We start from the raw sequence: 26,333 nt of genomic DNA, 5'->3' as shown, positions 1-26,333 counted from the left end.
GAGTGATTGTTCATATCCATTCCAATATAGGTGTGTGCGCGCCCCGTGCACAGATTCCCGGAACTTTTTTCCCCTTAGCAAGCCCCGTAGGGTCGGCTCAGGCACCCCCTGAAGTACCGCACTCATGCCGCGGTACATAGGGCGCCTCCGACCCTGCGGGCCCTCAGTTCCTTCTTTCCACCTGTGACGGTTGCTGGAACATTGCCTCTTGTTGTTGCAAGTAGCACCCTTTAGCATTCTAGTTCATTGTTCGTTAAGTGGTTGTTAATAGTTATTAGTTTATAGTGAGTTAGATAGTTGCCCTTAGGGGCTCACAGTTGAGCCATGACAGGCTCCACCGGCTTTAAAGCCTGCACTCTATGTGCTAAGGCTTTTCCCATGAGTGACCCTCATGATCGCTGCCTCCGATGCCTTTGTAGGGCCTTCAAGCCGCGGACCCAGAAAGTCGTCTGTGCCGAAGAAAAAGAAGTGGCCCGAGGCCGTCCACATGGACTCCCCTCTGCGACCGGTACAGCAGGGGGTGACCCAGGAGATGCCCCAGCCACGTGCCGTGGAGAGGACTCCGGCACCGGCATCTCCTCGCAGGGAGCCTCCCCTGACTCCTAGGGGTGGGGTAGCGCCCCTGCAGGGACCGTTGACACCTTGGCCGAGGGCGCAGGGACTGGTGTCTCAGGGAAAACCCGCGCTGGGTGCCCCTGGTCAAGGAGGGTCAAGAGTGCGGGCTCCCCTTCTAGCTCTGACTCTGAATCGTCGAGCTCCTCGACACCGTGGCACCGAGGGTGGTCAAGAAACAAATGCGCAAGGCAACGCTGCTCCAGTCCTGAGGTGGGAAGCGTCGTCGAAAGAGGTCAAGGCGGAGGAGGTGATCGACGTCCAGCTCCTCCAGCAGTTCGTGCCTCTGATGGTACTGTAAACGTCGGCACCATCAATCGTCCTCGTCATCTCGGGGCCACTCTCCACCCAGGAGCCACAAACATCGATCCAGCGGCTCCGGGTCATGGGGCCACCATCAAGAGGTGACCCAGCAGGCACCCATGCCTGCACTGACATGGCCCCAAGGGCCCTGGCAGTGGCCGTACTGGGGGCCATGGGGTACCCAGATGGGCCACGGGACCACCTCTATCCACTCTGAGCCAACCAGACCAGGGCCACCCCTCTGACGAGGGTTTGGACCCCGAGGAAGGTCCCTCCACGGGGCCCCTTCCGCAGTCCTCTTCCTCCTCCCCTGACAATGCGGCCTCCAGGGACCATAAGACTCCCGTATTTGATTTCCGTGCTCACCAGGACCTCCTCAAGAGGATGGCGAGCAACCTCAACATGGAGCTCAGGGAGAATTCAGAGGAGGAGGACCCCCTCTTTGGGGTATCGGGGTCGGCAGGGCCATCACGAGTCGCCCTCCCCGTGCATGAGAGGGTCATGAAACTTGCCAACGCCCTCTGGCAAACCCCGTCTTCGGTGGCCCCCACCTCCAAGGGCGCCGAATGTAAATGACTTTTTATACACCCACCCTGCCCCAGGGACACTGGTGGTGGAGGCCGCTAACCAGCGGGATCACCAGGGCGGCCAGGGCAACATCCCAAAAGACAAGGACAGTAAGAACTTAGACCTTTTTGGCCGAAAGGTCTACTCTACTGAAGCCCTGCAGCTGAGGGTCGCGAACCACCAGGCGCTCTTTGGGAGGTACAACCTCAACCTGTGGTCCTCGCTGCAGAGGTTTGCATCGGTGTTGCCCCCAGACCAGGCCACGGACTTTGCCACTGTGACCCAGGAAGGCGCGGCAGTGGCAAACGCGGCCTTACAGTCGGCCAGTGATGCGGCAGATACCGCCAGCAGGGCTATGGCTTTGGCCATGGCCATACACCGCTGCTCCTGGCTCCAGTCCTCAGGGTTGTCTCAAGAGGTCCAGCAAGCCATACAAGATCTTCCATTTGATGGCACTGGCCTCTTCTCCGACAAAACTGACCAGAAGCTTCATGCCCTGAAGGACTCTCGGGCTACTCTAAAGTCCCTGGGGTTCTACACACCTCAGGCCTTGAGATATCAGTCTCGGCCTCAGGCCCAGAGGCAGCCTCAACCTCCACCCAGGCCACCCCCCAGACCTGCTCAGCCTAGGAGGGGTCAGGACCAGTTCAGGGTGCCCAACCGCCGCGACCGCCCTGGGTCTTTGGCGGAGCCCCAGCAAGGCCCGAGCAAGGGCAACAACAATAATAAAAGGTTTTGACGGTGTGCACGAGGGTGGCACTACTCCTTTCCCCCTGGATCTCTCCCGGCCCTTTGCCCACAGGCTCCGGCCATACTACGCCGAATGGGAAACCATCACCACGGACCGCTGGGTCCTCAGGGTAGTCCTCAGGGGCTATGCCCTTCAGCTTACGGCCTACCCCCCAGATTCTCTCCCTACCCCATCCCTCTTCAGGGACCCCTCTCACGAGCAACTCCTCATACAGGACGTCAACTTCCTCCTCCTGCTCGGAGCTTTGGAAGAGGTTCCTCCACAGAAAGGGGAAGGGGATTTTACTCACGATTCTTCCTCATCCCCAAGGCCAAGGGGGGCCTGCGACCAATATTAGACCTCTGCCATCTGAACAGGTTTATCAGATGCATCAGGTTCCACATGGTTTCCCTAGCCTCCATCATTCCCGCTCTAGATCCAGGGGACTGGTATGCTGCCCTTGACCTCAAAGATGCGTATTTCCATGTTATTATCCTCCCCGGTCACAGAAGGTTCCTCAGGTTCATGGTAGCTGGCTGCCACTACCAGTTCTCGGCCCTGCCCTTTGGCCTCTCATCAGCCCCCAGGGTCTTTACAAAGTGTATGATGGTGGTGGCGGCCCACCTCTGCCACAAGGGGGTCCAGAACTTCCCATACCTGGACGACTGGATGATCCGGGGCAGGTCCAGGGCCCATGTGAGGAACAGCCTAGAACTCACCTGCGCGACATGCACCATACTGGGGCTGCTCATCAACAAGCAGAAGTCCACGTTCACCCTGGTGCAGTGCATAGAATTCATCGGGGCCACCCTGGATGCCACCCAGGCCAAAGCCTTCCTCCCACGGCCTCGCTTCGAGGCGATGGCTGCCAAAATTGCCGATCTCCACAGGTCCCCCACGATGACAGCCAGGCATTGCTTCCAGCTGTTGGGACACATGGCAGCCTGTACTTATGTGGTGAGGCTGGCTCACCTCAAGCTCAGGCCTCTACAGGCATGGTTGGCCTCGGTATATATGCCAGCCAGACATTCGCTGAACAGGGTAGTCACTGTCCCCACCCAGGTAGTGTCCTCCCTGGATTGGTGGAGGGAACCGGGGAGAGGTTCTGAGGGGCATCCCCTTCAGAGACTTGGCTCCTTCAGTAACCCTGATTACAGACGCCTCAGGTGTGGGATGGGGGGCCCACATCAGCAGCGACCTCAGCACCCAGGGGCTCTGGTCAGCTCAGGAGAGGTGTCTTCACATCAATGTCAGGGAGCTCAGGGCAGTCCGCTTGGCCTGCAAGGTCTTCCTCAGATTCCTGAGGGACAGGATGGTACAGGTCCTCATGGACAACACAGCAGCCATGTTCTATATGAACAGGCAGGGGGGAGCATGCTCCTCGGCTCTTTGCCAGGAAGCGATTCAACTTTGGGACTTTGCCGTCAGGCACAACTTTCACATATCTGCCTCTTACCTCCCGGGGATGAGGAACGACGAGGCGGATCACCTCAGCAGGTCGTTCTTACCCCACCATGACTGGTCACTGCACCCGGAGATGGTGACTTCAATTTTCTGAAAGTGGGGGATTCCCCAACTCGACCTGTTCACATCATCCTGGAACAGGAAGTGCCCGAGGTTCTGCTCGCTCCAAGGTCGCGAGCCGGGCTCCCTCTCCAATGCGTTCCTTCTAGACTGGACGGGGACCCTCATGTATGCATTTCCCCCCATTCCGCTGCTGCCCAAAGTCCTCTTGAAGATCAAGAGGGACAGATCGGACATCATATTGATTGCCCCAGCATGGCCGAGACAGCATTGGTTCAGCTCCCGAGGTGCTACAACCTGCTCTCGCAGGACCAGGGTTGCCTGCTGCACCCGGACCTGGACTCCCTTCACCTGACGGCATGGAGACTCCATGGCTGACGGAGGGAGAGAGAGCCTTCTCCATACAGGTCCAGCAGGTTCTGCTGAGCAGTAGAAAACCTTCCACTCAAGTGGTGTACCGGGCCAAGTGGAAGCGTTTTACCTGTTGGGCGGAGTCCCGTGGTATCCCACCGAGCTGTTCTCCCATACAGGTGATTTTGGAGTATCTCCTCCGTCCGAAGCTCTCCAGGGTCTTGCACTGGCCTCCCTGAAGGTGCACCTGGTGGCCATTTCGGCCTTCCATGAGCCGATGGAAGGGCGGTCTTTATTCTCCCACCCCATGTCAGTCAGGTTCCTCAAAGGGGTGGAGAGGCTATACCCGCAGGCCTGTGACCCGGTGCCTCCCTGGGATCTGAACCTGGTCCTCGCCATATTGACAGGACGCCCCTTCGAGCCATGACTACATGCCCGCTGCTTGTCCTCTCCTGGAAGGTAGCCTTCCTGGTGGCCATTACATCGGCTAGGAGGGTCTCCGAGATAAGAGCATTGACCTCAGAGCCCCCCTACATGGTTTTCTATAAAGATAAGGTCCGACTGAGACCCCACCCAGTGTTCCTGCCTAAGGTGGTGTCCCAGTTTCACTATAACCAGGATATCTTCCTCCCCGTGTTCTTTCCTAAACCACACGGTTCGGAGGATAAGCAGAGATGGCATTCGCTGGACGTCAGACGAGCCTTGGCCTTCTACATTGAGTGGACCAGGCCATTCCGGAAGTCAACACAGCTGTTCGTGGCAGTGGCGGACCGGATGAAGGGCTCACCTGTCTCCACCCAGCGCATCTCCACCTGGATCACCACCTGCATCAGGACCTGCTACCAGCGGGCGAAGGTGCCGCTCCCAGGAACCATAACAGCGCACTCAACCAGAGCCCAGGCCTTGTCCACGGCCTTCCTGGAACGAGTGCCCCTGCAGGACATCTGCAGAACGGCAACCTGGTCATTGGTCCACACCTTCACGTCCCACTACGCCATCGTGCAGCAGACGAGAGAGGACGCGGGCTTCGGCAGGGCCGTGCTGGCAACAGCGGCTCATTGCTGACTCCTACCCACCTCCAAGGTATGGCTATTTAATCACCTATATTGGAATGGATATGAGCAATCACTCGAAGAGAGAAAACAAGGTTACTTACCAGTAACTGTTGTTCTTCGAGATGTGCTGCTCATATCCATTCCACACCCACCCTCCGTCCCCACTGTTGGAGTCGGAGAAAGAAGGGACTGTCGGAGGCACCCTATGTACAGCAGCATGAGTGCGGTACTCCAGGGGGCGCCTGAGCCGACCCTACGGGGCTTGCCAAAGGGAAAAAAGTTCTGGGAATCTGTGCACGGGGCACGCACACACCTATATTGGAATGGTAAGTAACCTTGTTTTGTCTTAAAAAAAAAAATTGGAATGTTGTCTTTGCACCTGGTATTGTCAATAATATCAAAATAATATTTTTGACTTTTCCGCTGTGATATATTACTGTTAGGGTGGTAAGCCTCAAATGAATTCAATATAAACTTTTCAGTATTAATGTCTCATGATAGACATTTGAAATAAAGTAAATCGCTAGTTCTAGTAAATAAAGAATACATGATTTGAATGCTTGATAGTTTTGTGTGTTTTCTCTCATTTTTGTTTATAATATTAGCTCTCCTTTTACACTCACTTTCTCTCTCTCTAAAAAGAAGGGTATACATTTAAATGGAGATTGACATGCCCAAAATTTTATATGTGAGTGCATTCACTTTTATAAATCATGGAAAAGAAACAAACAAATTAAAAATCCCTAAAACAAAACAAAAAGGACTCAGAACCTGTAAAAGCCAAATGATTGATTTCTTTTCATGGAGGGGCAGGAGTAGTATTTATAGCTCTGCAGTCAGAGGAATGGAGATATAATGTAGGTTCTGTTGGTTTAGTTTTTCTATCAGGAAGCTCCAGTTCTAACAGACAGCAAAACTCTTCTGATCAATTGTAAAATTTTACAGACTGTCTTTTCTGGACTAGAGGATGGTCAATGAGAAGGGGCTGTGAAAATGTTCCTGATGAACCAAAATTATTAAAGTTATTTTGAAAGACTGATGTTGCAGGATTATTCTGGGAACCAAGCTTTAATGTTCTAGAAAATATTCAAGGTGAGGCTGAACTTTAATAATTCACTAGTACATTTTGTCATTTTCTAATCAACTAAAATATATAATATTTTAGATATAATTTAAAGTCTGCAGATTGCTATTGATAGAGTATTGAGTGCTGTAAAAGGTATGACAGCTTCATTGCACTTTTTGTGTAAAATGGTATCCTCTGCTTGTCAAATTTTCCTATGTAAAGAAAAGTCTTCTTTAAATGTATAATTGGTGTAATTGCTTCATGAAATATCAGTAGATATGAAGTGTAAAAACATGTTAATTTTAAAGCTTCTAAAATATGAAGTGTAAAAACATGCTAATTTTAAAGCATTTATTCAGACTAACTCATCTTGGACCGGAGTCCACTAGGAGTTCAGTGAAACGGCAATAGATATATGCTAGGATTGCCATATATACTATATTATAGTTTTTCTTTTGTTGATTCTCAAATGATCATTATATTACAATCATGGTATAATTACTGAACTAAATAAAATTGAACCAACTGATACATAAAGAAATTAAAGGACACTTTTGGAAAAAATTTGATCCTTTAAACACATTTCTTTATTTGGGTCATATTATTCCAGCTTTACCGTTCTTGCACTGAATTATACTTCTAATCATGGCTTCCTAGATTTTAGATGGTTGACTGTACTCTATGATATTTACTAGTTAAACATTATTCCATGTTAATTTAATAAGCTCTGTCTGTTTGCTCATTATGAGATCACCTGATCTGCCAGCGATTGAACTTGCACATCCTGATTAGCATTTAAGTCTGAGTCACTTGTGTCTAGTCTAATCTATATTAAGTAGGTTTGCTAATTTACCTGTCTAGGTTCTTATACCTACACGCATCACCACAGTATGTGATAGCCCATTGAAAACATTCTTAGTTTATTAAAATCTTGGCATGAAATTGTTCTGACCAGAGTTTACTTACTCTTTTATTTCATTGGACTAAATCCTGAAGTCCTATTGGAGAATATGTAGGAAATGAATTACTACAGGATTTCGCTCCTTGTTCTCAGATGAACACTATTTTGAATGGATACTACAAAACAAGACTACAATGATGTTGCATACCTGTACTTTATATTATTTACTCTTTTTAAAAGATTGACATATGTTGACTGATCCAAATTCTGCTCTGTTACACCAGTACAAATGTGAAGTAACTTCATTGAGTTAAGTAATGTTATTCCAGATTTATACTAATATACAGATTTATACTAAAGTGAATGTGGCCCTCTCATATAATCAATAACACCCATAAGTAGAAAAAGTAATCTGGTCTCTGTGATAGGAACTGCCAGACAATAAGCCAACAGTTTAATGTTCAGGTCAAATTAAACGATTTTGTAACAAACAGCATATACTGTATGTGTAATGCTATTGCTCTGTTTCTGCAGGTGTCTTATTAAGGATTTTGAAAAGCGTCCTTCAGTCACTCACCTTTTAGAGCATCCATTTATTAGGCAAGCCCATGGTAAGGATATGTCTCTGCAAAAACAGCTGGCTGATCTCATCCAAGCACAAGAACAGTTAGGCTTTGTAGCCAAAATAAGGTACTGTGCATTGCACTATTCTGTAGCTTTCCTCTGACTAGACCTGGAAACACAATTTACAATGTTTAATTTGCAGAAAATTATTACCTCAAATGATCACCTACATGCATTAGGAGTTTTATTTGTATTAAGTGCTGCATGCCGTACAAATGGAGAAACAAGTTTCTCACTCATACCTTTATAACTAATTTTGTTCAACCATAACATGAATGCCACTCTGTCTTTCTCTCTCCTATTTGACTTTGTTATTGTATATATTCATTTAGTGGATTTATCACTAATACTGCTAATATAAGAATTTTTATTGATCAGCAAATAAACCTTTTACACTGCGTGGATAGAAATTCTGTTGTGTTTTGGTAGCAAACCTGAAAGCATAAACATTAACAGTAAAGTAATTATCAGGAAAGATTAAGAATTGAAGATTTTAAAGTTGGCTGCAGCTTGGTTAGCTATTACTAGTGAGGGGAGGCCCTTTAATACTTAAAACGATTGTTTTGTCTGTGGTTTAATAACAACTATTATTTTTTAGTCAGCCTAATACTTAATTTAAAAAATGTGATTAAAAAAAGCAATGAATGTTCATCATTAGCCAATGGTCCTTTTTTCCAGCCTTTGAGGCTGACTGCAAGAAATGTCTCTTTGTTTGGTTACTGTCCAGAGGGTGGCAGGATTTCACTGTTTTGAAAGTGAATTTAAATGCAAATGAACACACCTTCCTGTGCTCAGCAATCATTTTGTAATATAAAATTTGTCTAGTACTAGATTAGCTCTGGCCCATTATTATAAAAAAATACCTACTAATGTTGATGAAGAAAATTAAATGTCATGATTCATAACTCATAAAAATGTATATATTTATATACTGTAAGAATCTGCTGATTAAAAAGGAAAAGCCTAAATGCACATGTACAAGTTAAACTACTGGAATAGCTAGAGGTGCAGTTTCAAGGTGAACATGTCTTCCCTATTTTTCTACTGGGGAATCCCTCTTCTAGCACAAGGGGCTAAATGCATCAGGCTCACACCAGAACAGTTTCTGTTTTATCTCCCCTCTGGACCAAATTGCCTCTGGGTATAACATGAATATGGGGTGGTGGGGAGAAGTCATAAGGAGTTTCCGCACCCCAGTTATGTGTCATGCAGAACATCTAGACACACTAGTGTCCTTCCAGTGTTTGGAGGAGCTCAAAGGCTGTTTCCTCTTTGCACCCCAAGAGCATCAGTCTCTACAAAGTCTCTACTCTCTACAAAGGAGGTGAGGAGGAGTCAGGGCCATGGCCACACTCCTTTCTCCATGCCACTGCACAGAGCTAGCTGCGAGTACTGTAGAATGCAGGCTGCAACACCCAAAAGTTGGATGCAGCATGTGAATTCCCCCTACATGCCTGTTAGCTGGGGGGAATGATTGTGTCTCCCAGAGCTCCCAGTGTGACCTTGTGTTTGACTATCATAACCTATCTCTGTGCATGTTGTGCTACTGTCATAGATACTCTGCTCCACGTTCAATCAGTTCTTCTCCATTATGATTAAGTAGCATCCAGAGTCCCAAGCATGACAGCAGCCCCACTGCAGTAGATGCTGTATAAACCTGTAAGAAGACATGGTTCCTTCTCCAAAGAATTTACAATCCGATCCTTTCCAATTACATTATATACAGAATGTATTGCCATCTTTAGGCTGATCTTCACTAACATCAGAAATAGTTTGGCTTGCCAGCATAGAACCATGGCTGTGGGTCCAAACATACAGAAGTAAGCGTGCACTGCCCACTCACCCACTCACGTTGAATGGATGGAGCCTTGTCTCTGTCCCCTTCACATGCTATGGCCAGAGCAGCTCAGCTGCAGAGAGGGTAGCAATCTGCTACTATCAAGACCAGTAGCTGATTATTATCTCCACCCCAAACAAAGAAGAGCTAAGAAGGAATCCTATCTGTTTTGGGGCATAATTCCTTCCTTGTGCTATTACTGGGGCAGTGCCACCACAACACAGGGTCTGTGAAAGCACAATATAAGCCTTAGATACAGGAAATAGCAAGTGGAAATTTTCAGAAATCATGAACCCACAGACCACTTAGTATATAATTGGCTTAATCTGCAGCATGAGTAGATATTGGGGAAAAACTTTCTAATTATAAGGATAGCTAAGCACTGGAATAAGTTTCCATGGGACGTTGTGGAATCCCCATCAAATACCTGTCAGAGATGGTCTGGATACACATAGTTGGTCCTGCCTCGGCTGTGTGTGTGTGTGTGTGTGGGGGGGGGGGGATGATTAACTAGATGACCTCTCAAGGTCTCTTCCAGCTTAACATTGCTATGATTCCATGTTTGTCAGTTTCTTATTAAATGAAGTATTACTTCTGCTGAGTATTGTGAAGAAGATTTCTCAGCACAGTATGGCAATCATTTTTTCCTCTGCATATCAGTCACATTTTCCCAACACAATTATTAATATTATACACAGAGAAACTACATTAAAAACATAATTAAGGTCGCAAAGTCAGATTTTAGCTGTTAAAATCAAATAAATCTCTACTGAGGACATGTGAACTGCACCTATTCAAAGGCTTATAACTTGGCAAATTGTGGGTGGATTTTCATGGGAATGGCAAAAGGTACATTCATGACATACAGGCCATGCTGCTGCCAAATTTCAAGTTCTGCTCCAAAGCATAGAAGAGCTAGAGCATTTCAAAGAAAAGGTTTCAAGAATTTTTTAACATAGCAAAACAACATGTTTTTCATTATTCTTGTTTTCAGAAACAGTTGGCTGAAATTTTCCAAAGAAATTCAAGCTGAGGAAGACACCCGGCATGGAAAATTTCAGCCCAAATGGTTAAAATTTCACAAAGATATAAGCAACTGACAACAGGGTCTTATAATTGGAAGTGTCAAACTCAACCATCTATAATGAAATACAAGTTGAGTTTGCAGGAGTTTGTTTTGGAATGGTGGGTTTTGGTTTGGGGTCCACCTGCTAGACACAGAATAATAATATATTGTATATTTATATATTTATATTTATATATTGTATATTTATATGTGTTTGTACAGCACCTAGCATGAGGGAGGCATGGTCAATGACTAGGACTCATAGGCACTACTAACATACAAATAATAAATTAATAATAATACATGACACTTTGCAATACCTCTGTGATGGAAAGGGACGTGTGTGTGTGTATGCGTGCATGTGCACACACACATTTATTAGGAAGTGACAGCCATGTAATTACTCATGGAACCTTGTAATAAATTGCACTTATCATGCACCTTTGGTTGCCTTAGCTGCAGTCCACCCCATTATCCATCAGCCAATGACTTTGTCTAACATTCCAAAACCTTGAACACTTTCACAAAGCCATCATTTCTATAAAACAACCTGTCAGAAACATATTTCCTGATACTCTCCACCCCCTTAATGGTGTCCTTTCCACCCTAAACTACACTGAGCTGAGATTCAGGATGGACAATATTCAGCCCTAGACCAGCAACAAATTTAATTTTTAATTGCAATGGCACCTAGAGCTCCAATCAGGAATCAGGCACAGTCTTGCTTGGTATTATTTGGACATTTAGCAAAAAGACAGTCCCCTCCCCCCCGCGCGCGCGCCAAAGAGCTTCCAATCTAAGTAAAGTCTAATAGCTTATATATGGCCATCTCTAAACATTGCCACTAGATACTTTTGGAAGTGGTAGATTTCTTGCTTCTCAATGGGCTTTTACTTCCAGCTCTGGAAAACACTGAGATATTGGACTTGTGCTAATAATCATATGATTATTATCGCTAGAAAAACTAATTAAGTTAATTTTTCAAGATATTTAATACTTGTTAGTTATAATTTTCTTCTTCCTCAGAGGTCTGTACAGTTGAACTCTTGATACTAAGGGACCTGGCTGTACAACAGAGGGATATAAAAAACAGAACCAATTAAAAGTTTTAAAACTCTCTAAAGCATTTTAAAAAGAGTTTTCAGTAAAGAATATGATGGACACAGAACACGTGATGGTGTGATGTTATATAAAAGTTGTATTGGCATTCATTTGCGCTGTCCTGCAAAGTCACTTGTACACTAGCTTCACCTTTTCTAAATAAATTGGACTTTTTTGGGCCATGATGATAAAACCTTTTTGCCGCACCACAGGTGTGTGAGCTTTCTCTCACTCTTTAATGTGTACATGTTTATGTAATGTATAATAAAATGTTTGTCTTAATATAAAATCAGCTATCTAACCACTGCTTTGGTGTGGAAATATGGAAACTTTTTTTCCGTACACTACAAAATTGTCTAGAAGAAAGAGCAGAAAATAATATATTTTCCCATTAAAACTTCAGGGAAAATATAAGGAGGCAGACTGCAGTTATCTAGAACTGGGAATTTGTCAGGAGTTCTGTGAAAAGAGCCATGATCATTAGCAACCACAAGTGATCAGGAGATTCCTCTTTTATGTCTCATTTGAAAGACTTCAGTATCATAGTGCTGCCCACTATCACGCATTGATTCATTATTGATTCAGCATCCATGTGTTCTTTGATGGTGTCTCATCTAAGTCCGGAATCCATATAAGAAGATCAGCCTTGCTTATTTTGTGAGACCACAAGGCAAGAGATAGGGCTATAGGCTAAAAACCTTAGGAGAACTGATGTAGAATTGCTGCAGAGATGTAGAGATATGTAACTCAAGTTATTATTTCACAATTTACATTGAAGCAAGAAATTAAGGAGAAGAATGGTGCAAATTGAAACCAGGAAAGCCCAAAATGATGCTTAATTGAAAGACGTGAATGCTCTGCAGCGGTGGTAAACACCATCACTTCATTCTCAGTCAAAGACATATGTCCTCTGTCAGTGAAGATAGTGCTTAGTCTTAATTTCGTGCTGGACACATCACTGACTCTGGAAAATCAAATAACATCAGCGTGATAGGGTGTGTACCCCACACATGTCATGAAAGGCTTAACATGGGCTTGAGAGGCCAATTAACCAGCCTGGGTGCACCTGGAGCGTGGACCAGGCCTAATGAGAGATAAAGTCCAGTTAAGGGAAAGCTGGGTTTGGGGTTTTTTTATGAGCTGAATGAGCTCTTGGAGAGAGGCATCCCAGGGGAGTGGAGGTGGGAAATGCCTCCTCTCTGGGAAGCAACCTAAAAGTAGACTGAGAAGGGGGAAGCAGAGCAGAGCAGACAGGCTACTCCAGGGGTGAAGGAGGTGAGGAGCTGTAGCTTACCTGAACTCCAGAGTGAGGGGAGCGGGGGTGTGGGAGTGAGTCAGCCTCTGGACTGTGGGGTTAATAAAGGCACAGGAGTCTGAGAGAAGGTGTGGGGAGGAACTGTAGTGGGAGAGTTGCACTTGTGAGGAAGAGAGGGCTAACTGAGCCCAGCTGGGCTTTACCTTTACCTTTCTGTTGGTCTTTGTTAAAAGACTCTGGCCCCAAAAAGGAAAGAAATTTGAAAAGGGGTCTGTCTGGAGGACCAGGATACTCCTATAGTCAGAGTAGGTCAAAGGACAGTGTGGGGAAACTGAGTCACACCTGGCTACAAGGGACTCTATTGGGGTTGCAGCTTGTCCCAGTCAGTTACTTTAAGGTGCTCCCTCCATCTCCAGCTAATAAGAAGCCTCAATCAATTAATCTTGGATAAATTCCTAGCCTCAGTAGTTCATGCATTCGTCAGATCCAGGCTAGACAATTGCAACCTACTCTATCTAGATCTAAGCAAGAAATTAACAAAGAATTAACGAAGACACAGCAACTGGTAAACAATACTTCCAAGGTGTAAACCAAAGCCTATTATGCCCATGCTTCCCGTTCTGCACTGGAACCCTCGCGCTGTCAGATCCATTTCAAATGTATACTGAGTGATAAAACCCTCAGTGGAACAGGTCCATGCTATCTCTAAGACCACCTCTTCTTTAATGTGACAGCCAGCACTCTGGTTAGTGGGCTTTATCTAGACTCAAGGAAGCAGAAATCAGGGCACAGCATTCCTGTCTTCCATTATGGTTCCTGCAGCCTTTATCTTCAGTTTCCTGTGCAATTGTTTTGCTCTCCTCAAAGCCATTAGTCTCCATGGTGTTTGTCATACTGTCAATTTCTTAGAAAGGGTGCAGATGGAAAATCCTTATTTAAAAATGGGAAGTAACCTTGGGGTGTGCTGCACAGAAGCTGTGCATGAGCTAGCTTACCTGAGCTGGCTTGAATCCAGCTAATGTGGGAAATAATAGCAGTGAAGACAGCGCAGTGTGGGTTTCAGAGCAGGCTAGTAAGCCAAGTTGATATCCAGGATCCATGCCAGGCTTGTATTATCCATGCTGGAGCCCACGCTGTGCTGTCTTGCCTGCTCTTGTTTCCTGCAATAGCTGGATTCCCACTAGTTTGGATGGATGGATGCCATGCAAGCCCCATGGCTTAATGTAGAACTGCTTGAGGGCTGATCAAATCTTTTCAGCTGCCCACAACCCAAGGGGCCACCCTGGCAGACAGATCACTGGAATGCAGTTGCATTTTAGTCACACATGCTGTGGGAAGCTGTGATTGTCTCTGTGCCAGTGAGGGATTTGTCCAACACTGGGAGAATCACCATTGATATTGCAGGTTTCTGACTACTTCATGCCACTGTGGGCCAGGGATCTGGGCTGCTCTGTCTAGGTGAAATCCTGCATGTTTTGCTGTTGACTTAAATGGAGTCAGGATTTCACCCGCTAGCTTTCCTTTAGCCCTCTGGTTTTGTGTCTGACCTGTCCCTTCTTCTCTCACGTGGTAAACCCTTAGCCCAAAATCATGGGTCACAACTGCATGGAGATGAGTTCTGGACATTAATTTTATTACCCCATCTCCTCCAACTCCAGCAAGTAAGCTCTTTGGGAGCAGGGACTGTCATTTACTATACGTTTGTACAGGACCTAGCTCAATGGGGCTGTTGGAGTTTGTTTGTTTCCTAGGCGCTACTGCAATATAAATGTTAAATAATCATATCCACATATATTTCATTACCACATTTACTGTAACAATATTTACATAATGTTTTCATTTTAAAATATTGTAGCTAGTGGATAAGGAAAAGTCCAGAAACCGGAATCCTGGGTTTCAGTTACCAGTATTCCAGTGAGGTTATCATTTCCAGTTTTCTCTCTATCCTGGAGCCAAAATCACTTTTTAGCAAATGGAAACTAATTTGCAGCCCATCTCGGGAGCCAGAATAATCTCACATGCATCAAGATTTAGATGCCCCTAGGAAGGAGAGCATTTTTTCAGAAAATGTAGAGGATAGTATCAAACCCCTAGTTATTGAACCTGGCTTTACATAATGAATGTGAGATACTGGGGAAGGGACTGAGTATATTTCTACAGAAAGTAACCTCATGCTGAATGAGGGAAAGGAATATAGTTTGTTTTGATAGACTCAGGCCCCACATAGTAATGAACTGAGGAAAACAGGAAGGAAGTTGTACTCAAATTCAAAAAAGGGTATCAGTGATAGAATATGGATGCGTGGTTCAGGAGTAAATGAGCAGAGCTCTCATACACATCCAGTTTCTATAAAGACTTTCTGACAAATACTGTGTGCTGTAAATAAAGGAGGGTGTGTAATAATGTGGTTAGGGCACAGTCTTGCTATATTTGGATTGTAAATTTTACCAGGTAAGGACCTCATCAATTTGCATGGAACATTTCTGACACTATATAAATAATAATTATAATAATAAAATAGGACAGGGAATTAGAATAACCAAGTTTTGTTCCCCGTTCTGTCACTAAATCCGTTCCAGTAAGTAAATATTTTTTGTGAAATGGTGTTTGGATGTGTTGGGTAATCCATTAGGAGAGAATATAAGGGAGAGCTGTTCCTTTTCCAAACATTCATGGCGCAAGAGATTCCCCCATCCAGGCTGATTGCCAGCCTGCTGAAGGAAGATATCATAATGGGTTAAGCCTGTTTCCTGATATTCCTAAATGTTAAACTGCTCTTTGAGCTGACTTCACTGGAAATATATACTGGGTGTGTGTTGTGGAATTCATTTATAAACCCAGTCAAATATTATCCTCATCCTTTTGTACATGTCAGAACTTCACCCAAACTTGGTAGGGCTGGTAGCTGGCTTTAAATTTAAACAATGGAAAAACAGGTGTCAAAACCTCACAATATCCTTTAAGCTAGACAGTAAATTAAATTACATGGAAAATGCTTAAAGACTTGGGGTCTTGTCGTGCTACATTTAGAGGGGCAACTTCAAAGTCAGGAAACTCAAAATTCTACCTACTTTTCTCTCTCCTTAGATCTGATTGCCAAATCTTTATTTTTTCATATGGATTTATCCCTGAACTAAATCCTTCCATGGTATTTTTTTTTTCAAAACTAAAAAATGAGTGCAAGAAATATTTCTGACAGCATAGTACTTATGAGTGGATTTAGTCAAAAAAATGCAAAAAAAAAAAAAAATAGAAAGTGTGTAAATATTTTGTTGGCGTTTCGAAAAATGTCAACCATTCTACTAGCAGGTTGAAAAAACACCAAAATATTATTCATGAAACATCTGTACAAATAGTTTCTCCTGAAGTTTCAAATACTCAGAAATTCTCAGCCAGCATATAGAAAGAAACCCTAAAATAAGAAATCATTGTATCCAGTCCAGCAATCAAGAGCAAATCTAAAATAGCAGAGAGTGGTCATGTATGAGATGGAGGAATACAAATTCAATAAGAACAGTTTCTTCTTTTTGGGTTTGGGGGAGTTATTGCAAATCCTGGTGAGGGAAAACACGTTTTGAAAAATATTGGAATTTAGAAACAATTTTAAAAAATACTATAATATGCATTTTAATCCTCGCTTGGCAGCATCCTCCTGAACCATCCCTCAAAATGTTAGGACAATGTAGCAACAAAATCATTTCTTCAGATTATGGTGTTGTGATGAGAAACTATCACATGAAGATCAAAATAGAAGAGTAACAGAAAAAAGCCCTAGAAGGCCCCCCTGTAGAATGCTATCGATGGTAGGAGATGAAAAGGTAACGGATGTCATGTCTAGCATAAGCATGCTTAATAAATAGTTTGCGGGTCATTGATAAGTCCCTTGATGGCATCTGGCTGATTTTTAGAGGAAGTTAATATGGGACAATTCCAGTTATAGCAGGTAAAGTAGATAAATCTGTAATGGCTGCGTTGTAACAAAGAGGTGTCAGAGTTAATCCATTGCCACCCTGTAAAGACATTGCTAACCCTGTCAATCAGCCATCATAGTGATTAAAGTTGACAAAAGCATGGTCTTTTGTAGCACTCCCAAGGATTACTAATGGCTGGTCTGAAGTCTGGAAGAATCAAGTTGATGGTTGCAAATTAGTGTTTGGCAAATCCCAAATGGTTATGATTCAAAATGGCTGGTTCTCAAATTAACAGAAGCTTTCAGGAGCCCCAGTCCAGATCTGGCTTCCTCCTCTCTGCTGCTGTTTTTCTGCCATCTGGAGAGCCTGTGCTCCCCTCTACCAATAGTTCTTCCCTTCAGGAGGGCCAGTCAGGCAATTTGTTCTGCCAGCTTCTGGCCAGCTCAACTTCTCATGGTTATAGGGATGAGTGAAGATTTAGCATCAGAGCGTATGGGTTCTTATTTCATTCATACTAGGCCACCCTGTCTCTATGCAAAGATGGTGCTTTGTTGCTGTGTGCATTTCTCTGAGAGAGAGAGAAAGAAGTAACCATCAGCTTATTCCTAAGAAAAAGTAACCGTCAGGTTTCATGCTGGCACAGAAAGGTGCTAATTATACTCCCCTGAGATGGAACAGAGGTGTCCTACACAGTACAGAAAGGATTAAGGAGAGCCTGTGTGCCCTGCTGTACCTGCAGCCAATGCCAAGGCTGGAGGGGCAATGAAAGGGAGAACCTGGCTCATTTCAAGGCTGACTGGTCAGGAAGGAGGACAGAGCTCTGTCTCTCTCTGCCTGAAGGGAGCATCACTTGCAGAGTTGCAGAGAGACAGGCATGATTGCTTGAGCAGCCACTGGGGAGGAACAGTTAGACCCCAAGGTGTGAGCAGTGCATGAATCAGAGACTGTTTGGGAACTAAGCCCAAAGGAAAGGGCAGAAATGCTCTCCTGGAGACTGGGGGAGGCCCAGTAGCGAGTTAGGTTTGCTTTTTGTTGTAGAACATTTCGAGGCTGAAACCCTCAACCCTTCCCAGAAGGGGATAAGACTGAAGGGACAATTAGCCAGTGAGTCACAGTCTGCCTCAGTGGACACCAGAAATAGAGATTTCTTCCTCCCCACACAGCAGCGTAGCAGCATCCAGAAGGTCCACAAGGGGGTGCTGCTCCAGTCACACCAGTACACCATACATCACTACACATGCCATACTGGTGGGACCCTCCAGAGGGAGGGCAGCTTTAAGCTGCAGTTAGCTATCTGCCAATAGGAGATCCACTCATGAAGATTGCCCAAGAAATATCTTGAATCAGTCCCATCCCACAGCCACTCTGCCCCCATCCTCTCCTTGCCTATTGCAGCCCGTTATTGGGGCTGCACTGGTCAGATGTGAACTCCCCAAAGAAAGGGAAGTTGAAGGTGCTTGCTGACACTGCTGCTCGTTACTGGGGACTCTTCTCTGTGGGTCATGCTGACTGAAGCTGGTAGAACCTGGTGTTGAATCATCATGCCCTTCAAATGAGAGAGAGTAAATTTGTCATTTGGGTAGGAGGCAAGTCTAAAAGCCTGCTAGCTAAAAGTAAAAGAATGCAGACAGACAGCAGGCTCAGAAGGGTCGGTAGGTTCAGGGTACCCTGTCAAATAGCAGGACTAGAACTGCAGTGGAAAGGCAGCTCCCACATTCTCATTAGCCAGTTTGATTAGTGCAGCAGCCTATCAGAGGAGGGGAATGTCTTACAACCAGATAGCCAGCTACTTTGGCAGCTCACATTCAGTTTTGAAATCAATTAACTGTAAAGAATTTGATAGTGCATCGAGCTTGTAATTTCCTCTGCACGTGAGCTAGGATACAGATAATAATGACAAGTAAAACCAAATATAATGCTCAGACTGGAAAATGCTGTACAGGATTTAATGAAGGTTAAATGTAACTCTTCCAGACATCATCTGTATAAATATCAAGGGATGGAGTTAAAAGACAAAAAACTGAAAATGATTGTGGGCAAGAAAACTACTGATTCCCAACCTGATTACACTATATGTGTTTATACTGGAGATCACACAGATTCCTCTTATAGACAGGCCATTTGTGATGTTATATTTAAGATTGTGTCAGTGTTTCCATTATGACATAAGAAGAATATAAGAATGGCCAACTAAGTCAGACCAGTGGTCCATCTAGCCCAGTATCTTGTCTTCTGACAGTGGCCAATGCCACATGCTTCAGAGGGAATGAACAGAGCAGATAATCATCAAGAGATCCAGCCCCTGTTGCCCATTGCCAGCTTCTGGCAAACAGAGGCTATGGACACTTCAGAACATGGTTTTGCACTCCTGCTCATGCTGGCTAGTAGCCATTGATGGATGTATCCTTCATGAACGTACTAGTTATTTTTTGAACCCCGTTATAGTCATGGCCTTCACAACATCCTTTGGCGAAGAGTTCCACAGGTTGACTGTGTGTTGTGTGAAGAAATACTTCCTTTTGTTTGTCCATCTGCCATTTTGCTGCCCACTCACCCAGTTTTGTGAGATCCCTTTGTAATTCTTTGCAGTCTGCTTTGGACAACTATCTTGAGTAGCTTTGTATCATCTGCAAATTTTGCCACCTCACTGCTTACCACTTTTTTATTGGTCCCCAGTTCAGACCTCTGGGGGACAGCACTATTTACCATTCTCCATTCTGAAAACTGACCCTTTATTCCTACCCTTTGTTTCCTATCTTTTAACCAGTTGCTGATGCAGGAGAGGACCTTCCCTGTTATCCCATGACAACTTACTTTGCTTAAGAGCCTTTGGTGAAGGACTTGTCAAAGGCTTTCTGAAAATCTAAGTATACTGTATCCATTGGATCACCATTGTCCACATGCTTGTTGACCCCCTCAAAGATTTCTAGTAGATTGGTGAGGCATGATTTCTCTTTACAAAAACCATATCGACTCTTCCCCAAAAAATCATATTCATCTGTGTGTCTGATAATTCTCTTCTTTACTATAGTTTCAATCAATTTGCCTGGTACTGAAGTTAGGATTACTGGCCTGTATTTGCTGGGATCGCCTCTGGAGCCTTTTTTAGAATTTGGTGTCACATTAGTCATCCAGTACAGAAACTGATTTAAATGATAGGTTACATAGCACAGTTAGGAGTTCTGCAATTTCACATTTGAGTTCCTTCAGAACCCTTGGGGGAATACCATCTGGTCCTGGTGATTTATTGCCATTTAATTTACCAGTTTGTTCCAAAATCTCCTCTAAAACACCTCAATCTGGAACAGTTCCTCAGATCTGTCACCTAAAAAGAGTTGCTTAGGTTGGGACTATCCCTCACATCCTCAGCCATGAAGACCAATGCAAATAATTCATTTAGTTTCTTCACAATGGCCTTATCATCCTTGAGTGCTCCTTTAGCATCTTGATCGTCCAGTGGCCCCACTGGTTGTTTAGCCAGCTTCTTGCATCTTATGTACTTAAAACATCTTTGCTGTTATAGTTTGAGTCTTTGGCTAGTTTTTCTTCAAAATCTTTTTTGGCCTACCTAATTTTATTTTTCACACTTCACTTGCTGGAGTTCATGCTCCTTTCTATTTTCCTCAATAGGATTTAACTTTCACTTTTTAAAGGATGCCTTTTTGCCTCTAACTGCTTCTTTTACTTTGTTGTTTAGCCATGGTGGCACTTTTTGGTCCTCTTACTATGTCTTTTAATTTGAGGTATACATTTAAATTGAGCCTCTATTGTGGTATCTTTAAGAAGTTTCCATGTAGCTTGCAGGGATTTCATTTTTGGCACTGTACCTTTTAATTTCTGTTTAACAAACTTGCTCATTTTTGAGTAGGTCCTCTTTCTGAAATTAAATGCTGCTTCAGTGCCCCCTCCTCCTTCCCCCCCGCCCCCGCCCCAGGATGTTAAATTTTATTATGTTATGGTCATTATGGTTATGTTGTTATGTTATGACTGTCATTAAGGTCAGTGGGAGAGTCACAGTTAATTCTTCCCATTGTGTTCAATAGTTTCCTTGAAAAGTCTTTAGTCCAGGAGCAAACCTGTGTTTGCTTTCAGCAGGGCTGGCCTTAGGGAAAACAGCATCCTGAGCAAACTTGTAGTTTGATGCACCCCCATTGCCCCAGGCCCTCACCAGCTCCCCATCCCCACAAGGGCCCCACTGCACCCCCCCCCCCCCCCCCCAGTGTTTAATTTGTATTGAAAGAGGTGCCAGAAAAAACTAAAAACTGGCTGGGAGGCCAGAGAGTGGTGGCTGGCTGGTGCCGAGCCCTGAAGGTAGTACCATCACCAGCAGTAGGGCAGTAATACAGGTGGCATGATAGATGGCTTATTTCCACTTATACTTGGGTTTCTGCATGCTTCCAATAATAGAGTAAGGGAAGGAGAAAAGCCAGGCAGACAGAAGTCGAGAGAGACCCATCTTGTGCTAGTACAGAGGCGCTGAGAGCTGGTAATCACTGATAAAATTGAGCATGATTTCAGGCATCTGATCTGGGACGTATGTCTGAAATTATTTGCAAAATACACAATAATAACAATAACAATGAACAACCTCTTCTCCTCAACCCCCTCCTGACCTTCCTTCTCCCCTAACCTCTGTACCTCCCTTTGCCCAAACCCCTGCACTGTGCTGCCTTTTCCCTTAACCCCTGCACTCCCTTCCTGCACCCCTATCCTCTGCACTGTGGCCCCTTTGCCCATAACCCCTGCATCCCCTTCCTGCACCCCTAATCCCTGTACTTCCCTCCTGCGTCCACATGGGGAAACTGACCTGCATGTAGGGACAGGCTGGCATTGCTGCCTGCTCCCCCTCTGCAATGCTATTCCTCCCTGCCCCCCTAGGGGGTTGTGAATGGGGGAGCGAGGAGCAATGCCAGGGCTCCCTGCATCCAAGTCACTTGCCTCACTTAGGCTGCATAAGGGGAAGGCAGAGAGCAGCAGCTCCTGATTCTCACCTCACAGCACTGCCCAGGTCTGGAAAGTGACCTGAATGCAGGGAGCCGTGGCATTGCTATTCACTCCCCACTCACAGCCCTCTAGGGGGGTGCAGAAGAAAGTTGGGGGGGGGAGCAAGGAGTATCTGTGCATCACCTCCTCTGTTGGGAGGAATCAGGGCAAAATAGGGACATCCCCCATCCCCGCACACATCTGTGTTGCTGCTTGGTACCCCCTGACCACGGAGCCCTGGGTAGACACCCGGGTTGCTCACCCCTAAGGCCAGCCCTGGCTTTCAGTTTACAATAATATAATTAGGAGTTGGCTAGGAGTTTTTGGGCTAGGAGTTTAGACTCTTTGTTTTTGCCCTGCCTCTTCTATGCAGGAACTATTTGTTTCTACGTTGGTCCTAGATAAATTATGAATAAAGTAAAAACTGTGATAAGTTTCATTGCACCGATAATGTTTAGGCCAAGAAAGAGGAACTCTGAAGGGATTTGAGGGGGTGGACATTACTTCCAGTCACCATGTTATGAAAATCTTTGATCCAATTTGCCTTCTTCCTGAGTTTGGAGCTGTCAGCCAGGGTGTCTTCTTCTTTGGGCCATGTGGCCCCTTTAAATTTTCTTCCTCAAATGACCAAATAATCCTCCCCTATGCTGCTGCCATCAACATCCTCTGTCAAAGCTCTTTTGTTTGTTTTCATAGATAAGTGCGTGCACATACACACACACACACCTGTATACATCACAAAACCAAGGATAGTTTTAAATGATTTTATCTTGTACATAAAAATATTTTGATGAATCTCCCTCAATTAAAAATTGATTTACTCAGTTTTTTGGTAATGTATTTTTTAGGTAAGATATTAATTGCAGAGGGTTGACACTTGTAAAACCATTAAGCATTACTATTTGCATTCCTCCTACCTACTCACTATCAACATATCTGCAGGACATAGGATCAATAAAAAATTGATGAGGCCAGTAGGAGATTTTAAGCTAATGTGATGTTATGCTTCTAATATCCTCTTCCTAATCACATACTTAAGAAAATGAGTTAAGCACAAGAGAATATATATGTTAACAGAGGTCTTTATGTTTTCCTTATGTTTGATTAAGGCCTTGTCTACACTAGCACTTATGCCAGCAAAACGTTTTGTGAAAAAAACTCACCCCGAGCAACATAAATTTTGCCGGCATAAGCACTTGTGTGGACAGAGCTATGTCAGCTGTACCGATACAGCTGTGCCACTGTAAGTTTTAAGCATAGACTAGCCCTTAAAGTAGTTTCTTTAGTCATTTGTTTGTATATGGCAAAAAAGAAGGTTTCCAATAATAAAACTGCCTCATTTATCACCTAGGGAAAACAAACAGTTGGAATTTAATATATTATCAGATAATAGATTAGTTTACAAAGCCACTCTGCAATTGGAGATGTGTAGGTCTGAATGTAACCACTTCCCCGCTCCTCCTGGTATAAACATAGGCACAACCAAAATAGTTGCAAATTTGCTGTGATTTGTCATTGCTCCTGCAATCACTCCCTCCAGGAGGCAATAATCTGTGAAAATGGATGTGTCCTTCTGTCATCTTTTCTGACAATAACTTTGCCTTGTACGTCTCAGGGCAGATAAAGGAATTGGTATTAAAATATTTGTTCTTCTTCTGGACTAATGTTCCTATGTTTGGGAGGACCTAATTACTCATGATGGCATCCTTCTCTGCAATATAATTAGACACGTTGGGTTGAAGCTTATACCAAAAACAATCAATAATACAACAACAATGGGCCAGATCAGCTCCATTGATTTACACCAGCTCAGGATCTGACCCATCATTATGAACCTAAATATCAGCTTTTTAAAAAATAAACACCTGAAAAAAACAGAAAAAGGCAAGTCCCCTTTGATGGCAGTTTCAACAAATACACATCCTATCCTGCTATCCGGAGGAAATGACTACTATTATGGTAATTATTAATTCATCACTTCCTGTTCATTCTCTCGCTGGGTCACTTCTTGGTTATGCATATCAACAGCATAGTCAGTGACCATATTGTGTGGGAGCATAGGATGCAAAATATAAATAAGACTGTCTCAAAAAACATGTACGAGTATTTTGGTGGTTGTTTTTTTCATTGCTGATGGAACAACTGTATCCCGATTCAATTTTACATAATCGCAGTTCAAATGAATCTATAGAGATGATTTTTCTAGGATGTTACAGTGCACTAAGTAGCCAAAACTACAGAGTAAAATTGAGTAAAAAGAGAAACCAAGAACCAGGATCCTAAATCTAATATGTATTTATCAGTCAGGGTGCCACTATAGTTAAATGTCTCCGCCTCCTCCCTATTTGCTAAAAGGCTAATTCTGATAAATAATTCTTCTGCACCTGACCGTATGATTGCTTGTTGTGTAGGAAAACTCAAGTTTGGAACTGCATATGACAGGAAAAAAGCAATAGCCCTTGTGCTGCTTTTTGAAACAGGGTTTCATATTGGTGCAAAGTTAGTAGTTGCAGATGCATGGGGAAAAATGGCATGGTATATTTTTCTTTGCACATCAACCTTCTATATTATATACACAACATAATCTGCAGTGTCAACAAAAGCATGCTAGTATTGTCCTACCTGCCTGATGTACTATTTATTATTGGTTAGGAATGTATCATCCTGTGATTTCTACTTTGTACATGGCAACTGATGCAGCAGCAATCTGTCAGGAGCTGTCATTGAGGATCAATGATTAGTGTTACCCAGCAGGATGCTACTGTGTCTCAGTGGGTGTTCTCCTGCTATGCTTTGATTATGTTTGTTGTAAAGAAAAACATGGTTGTGCTTACACAGTATTCATATATCACCTCCTCTGTAGAAGACATTTCCTACCCACTTAATTTGTCCCAATTTCTTTATAAAATGAGATATGTTGTTTAAAAAAATACACTAGCTTTTTCAAAGATTCCTTCAGTGTAATCAGATTAGAAAAGGGTTATGGGACAGTTTGTCTCTGCTTCTAATTGAGTGGCTTAAAGACTATGATTAAATCTCTGAAGAGAAGCTGACTGACCATCCATAGAATTTGAAGTCTGATGGCAGTTGTGGTTCAAAAATGTTGTTTTGGACCAGATCCAGGGTCATCTGAGGAGACACTCTGGCAAATGCCAAGGTAACAGGAAGTATATTGTTGTACTCTTTCTTGTCTGTTGTAGCCCTGGTAACTAAAGTTCCTAAAAAAATTATTTAATTAGATGAACTGGTACTTTATTCGCATTTCTGTCGGACTAACTTTTTGTGATGAGGAGATGGGAAAGGAGGTGAGGGTATTTCAATAAATGTCTATATTATTCAGAGACAGCGTGCCTACAGATAATCTTTAGCCTTGCTAGAAAGATAAGAGTGAAATATGGTGGGAGGAAATATGGATGTTATGCTGGGCTTTAAGCTGATGCATTGATTTAAAATTTTTCCCTCAAAATGCTCTCAGGTAAGTAGTTTAGAGAGTGTGCCTGTTTTCTGTTCCAAAAGATTATCCCCTAGGTTAATTATTATGACTTCTCACTGGATGAATTTTTTAGTGTTTTAACACTGATACTCTGTTGACACACCTGCAGGCATGAACGAATACACACTAGAAGACCTTATCCTGTGGGTGCGGCTGACAAATACTCTCTGGATGATGATCTAGTAAACCTAGAGGTTCTAGATGAGGTACTGTACCATTCAGGCATGAGTTTCTCAGCCCTGACAATTATATCGCATGTATTGCTTGCTTCTGTTTTATAGGTTTTGTTCTAACAGTGTCATTGTGTCACAAAATTAATTGTTCATAGTCTTGGCATAAAAGAATAACTGTTCCACATGTGATTCTGATCTGCTATCACAAGTTCATTTATATTCCATGCAGTGATATAAAAGCAGTTTCAGTGAATCCTATGACATAGAACTGAATGATGGATGATGCTAGTTTAAATTATTTTCTATTTGCAAAAATTTGAAGATTAGCCCCAAAAACCAGGATTAGAATGATTCAAAACCAACACTGCATTTAAAGGAATTTCCCAGCTACAGATAATAAAGACTCTTGTATGAAAACAGTGATAAACCCATACATATAGTCTTGAAGTTTTAATATATCACGTGTACAAAGAACCTGTTAATTCTAGCTGGGGGGAACCCTAACTTGTATTCCAACAGGAACAAAATGTAACATAAAAATGTGCTGGGTTCCCATTTAAAACAAATTTATGGAGTAATACTTGAAAAATTACAATCTTGTTTTATGTTCCTTTTTGTTCTATGATGAACTCATGACCATAACGGTCAAATTACAAAAATTAAGTGACAGTTTACACTGCACAGCAATGAACCCTCCCTACATCCAGTAACCTATACGGCCATTTACTGCATTAAAGTGTTTGCTTCTCTGGCCTGCATAACATAAACTAATAAAAAAACA

The 26,333-nt window shown here is 43.7% G+C and overlaps 1 protein-coding gene across 1 annotated transcript in view; it reads left to right on the top strand.

Moving 5' to 3' along the window:
- MYO3B (myosin IIIB) overlaps window positions 1-26,333 on the top strand; it is a 307,358-nt gene that overhangs the window by 114,336 nt on the left and 166,689 nt on the right. The window contains exons 11-12 of the mRNA XM_067549868.1: window positions 7,644-7,799; window positions 25,489-25,585. Of these exons, the coding sequence (XP_067405969.1) occupies window positions 7,644-7,799; window positions 25,489-25,585 (253 nt within the window). The remainder of the gene's footprint in view (window positions 1-7,643; window positions 7,800-25,488; window positions 25,586-26,333) is intronic.

Source organism: Emydura macquarii, unplaced genomic scaffold, assembly GCF_026122565.2.
Source record: "Emydura macquarii macquarii isolate MOO-44397 ecotype Brisbane River unplaced genomic scaffold, CSIRO-AGI_Emac_v2 contig_1253, whole genome shotgun sequence".
In the NCBI taxonomy this organism is placed as follows: domain Eukaryota; kingdom Metazoa; phylum Chordata; order Testudines; family Chelidae; genus Emydura; species Emydura macquarii.
Note: the sequence above shows the minus strand (reverse complement) of the source record. Positions and strands in the feature narration are given on the sequence as shown.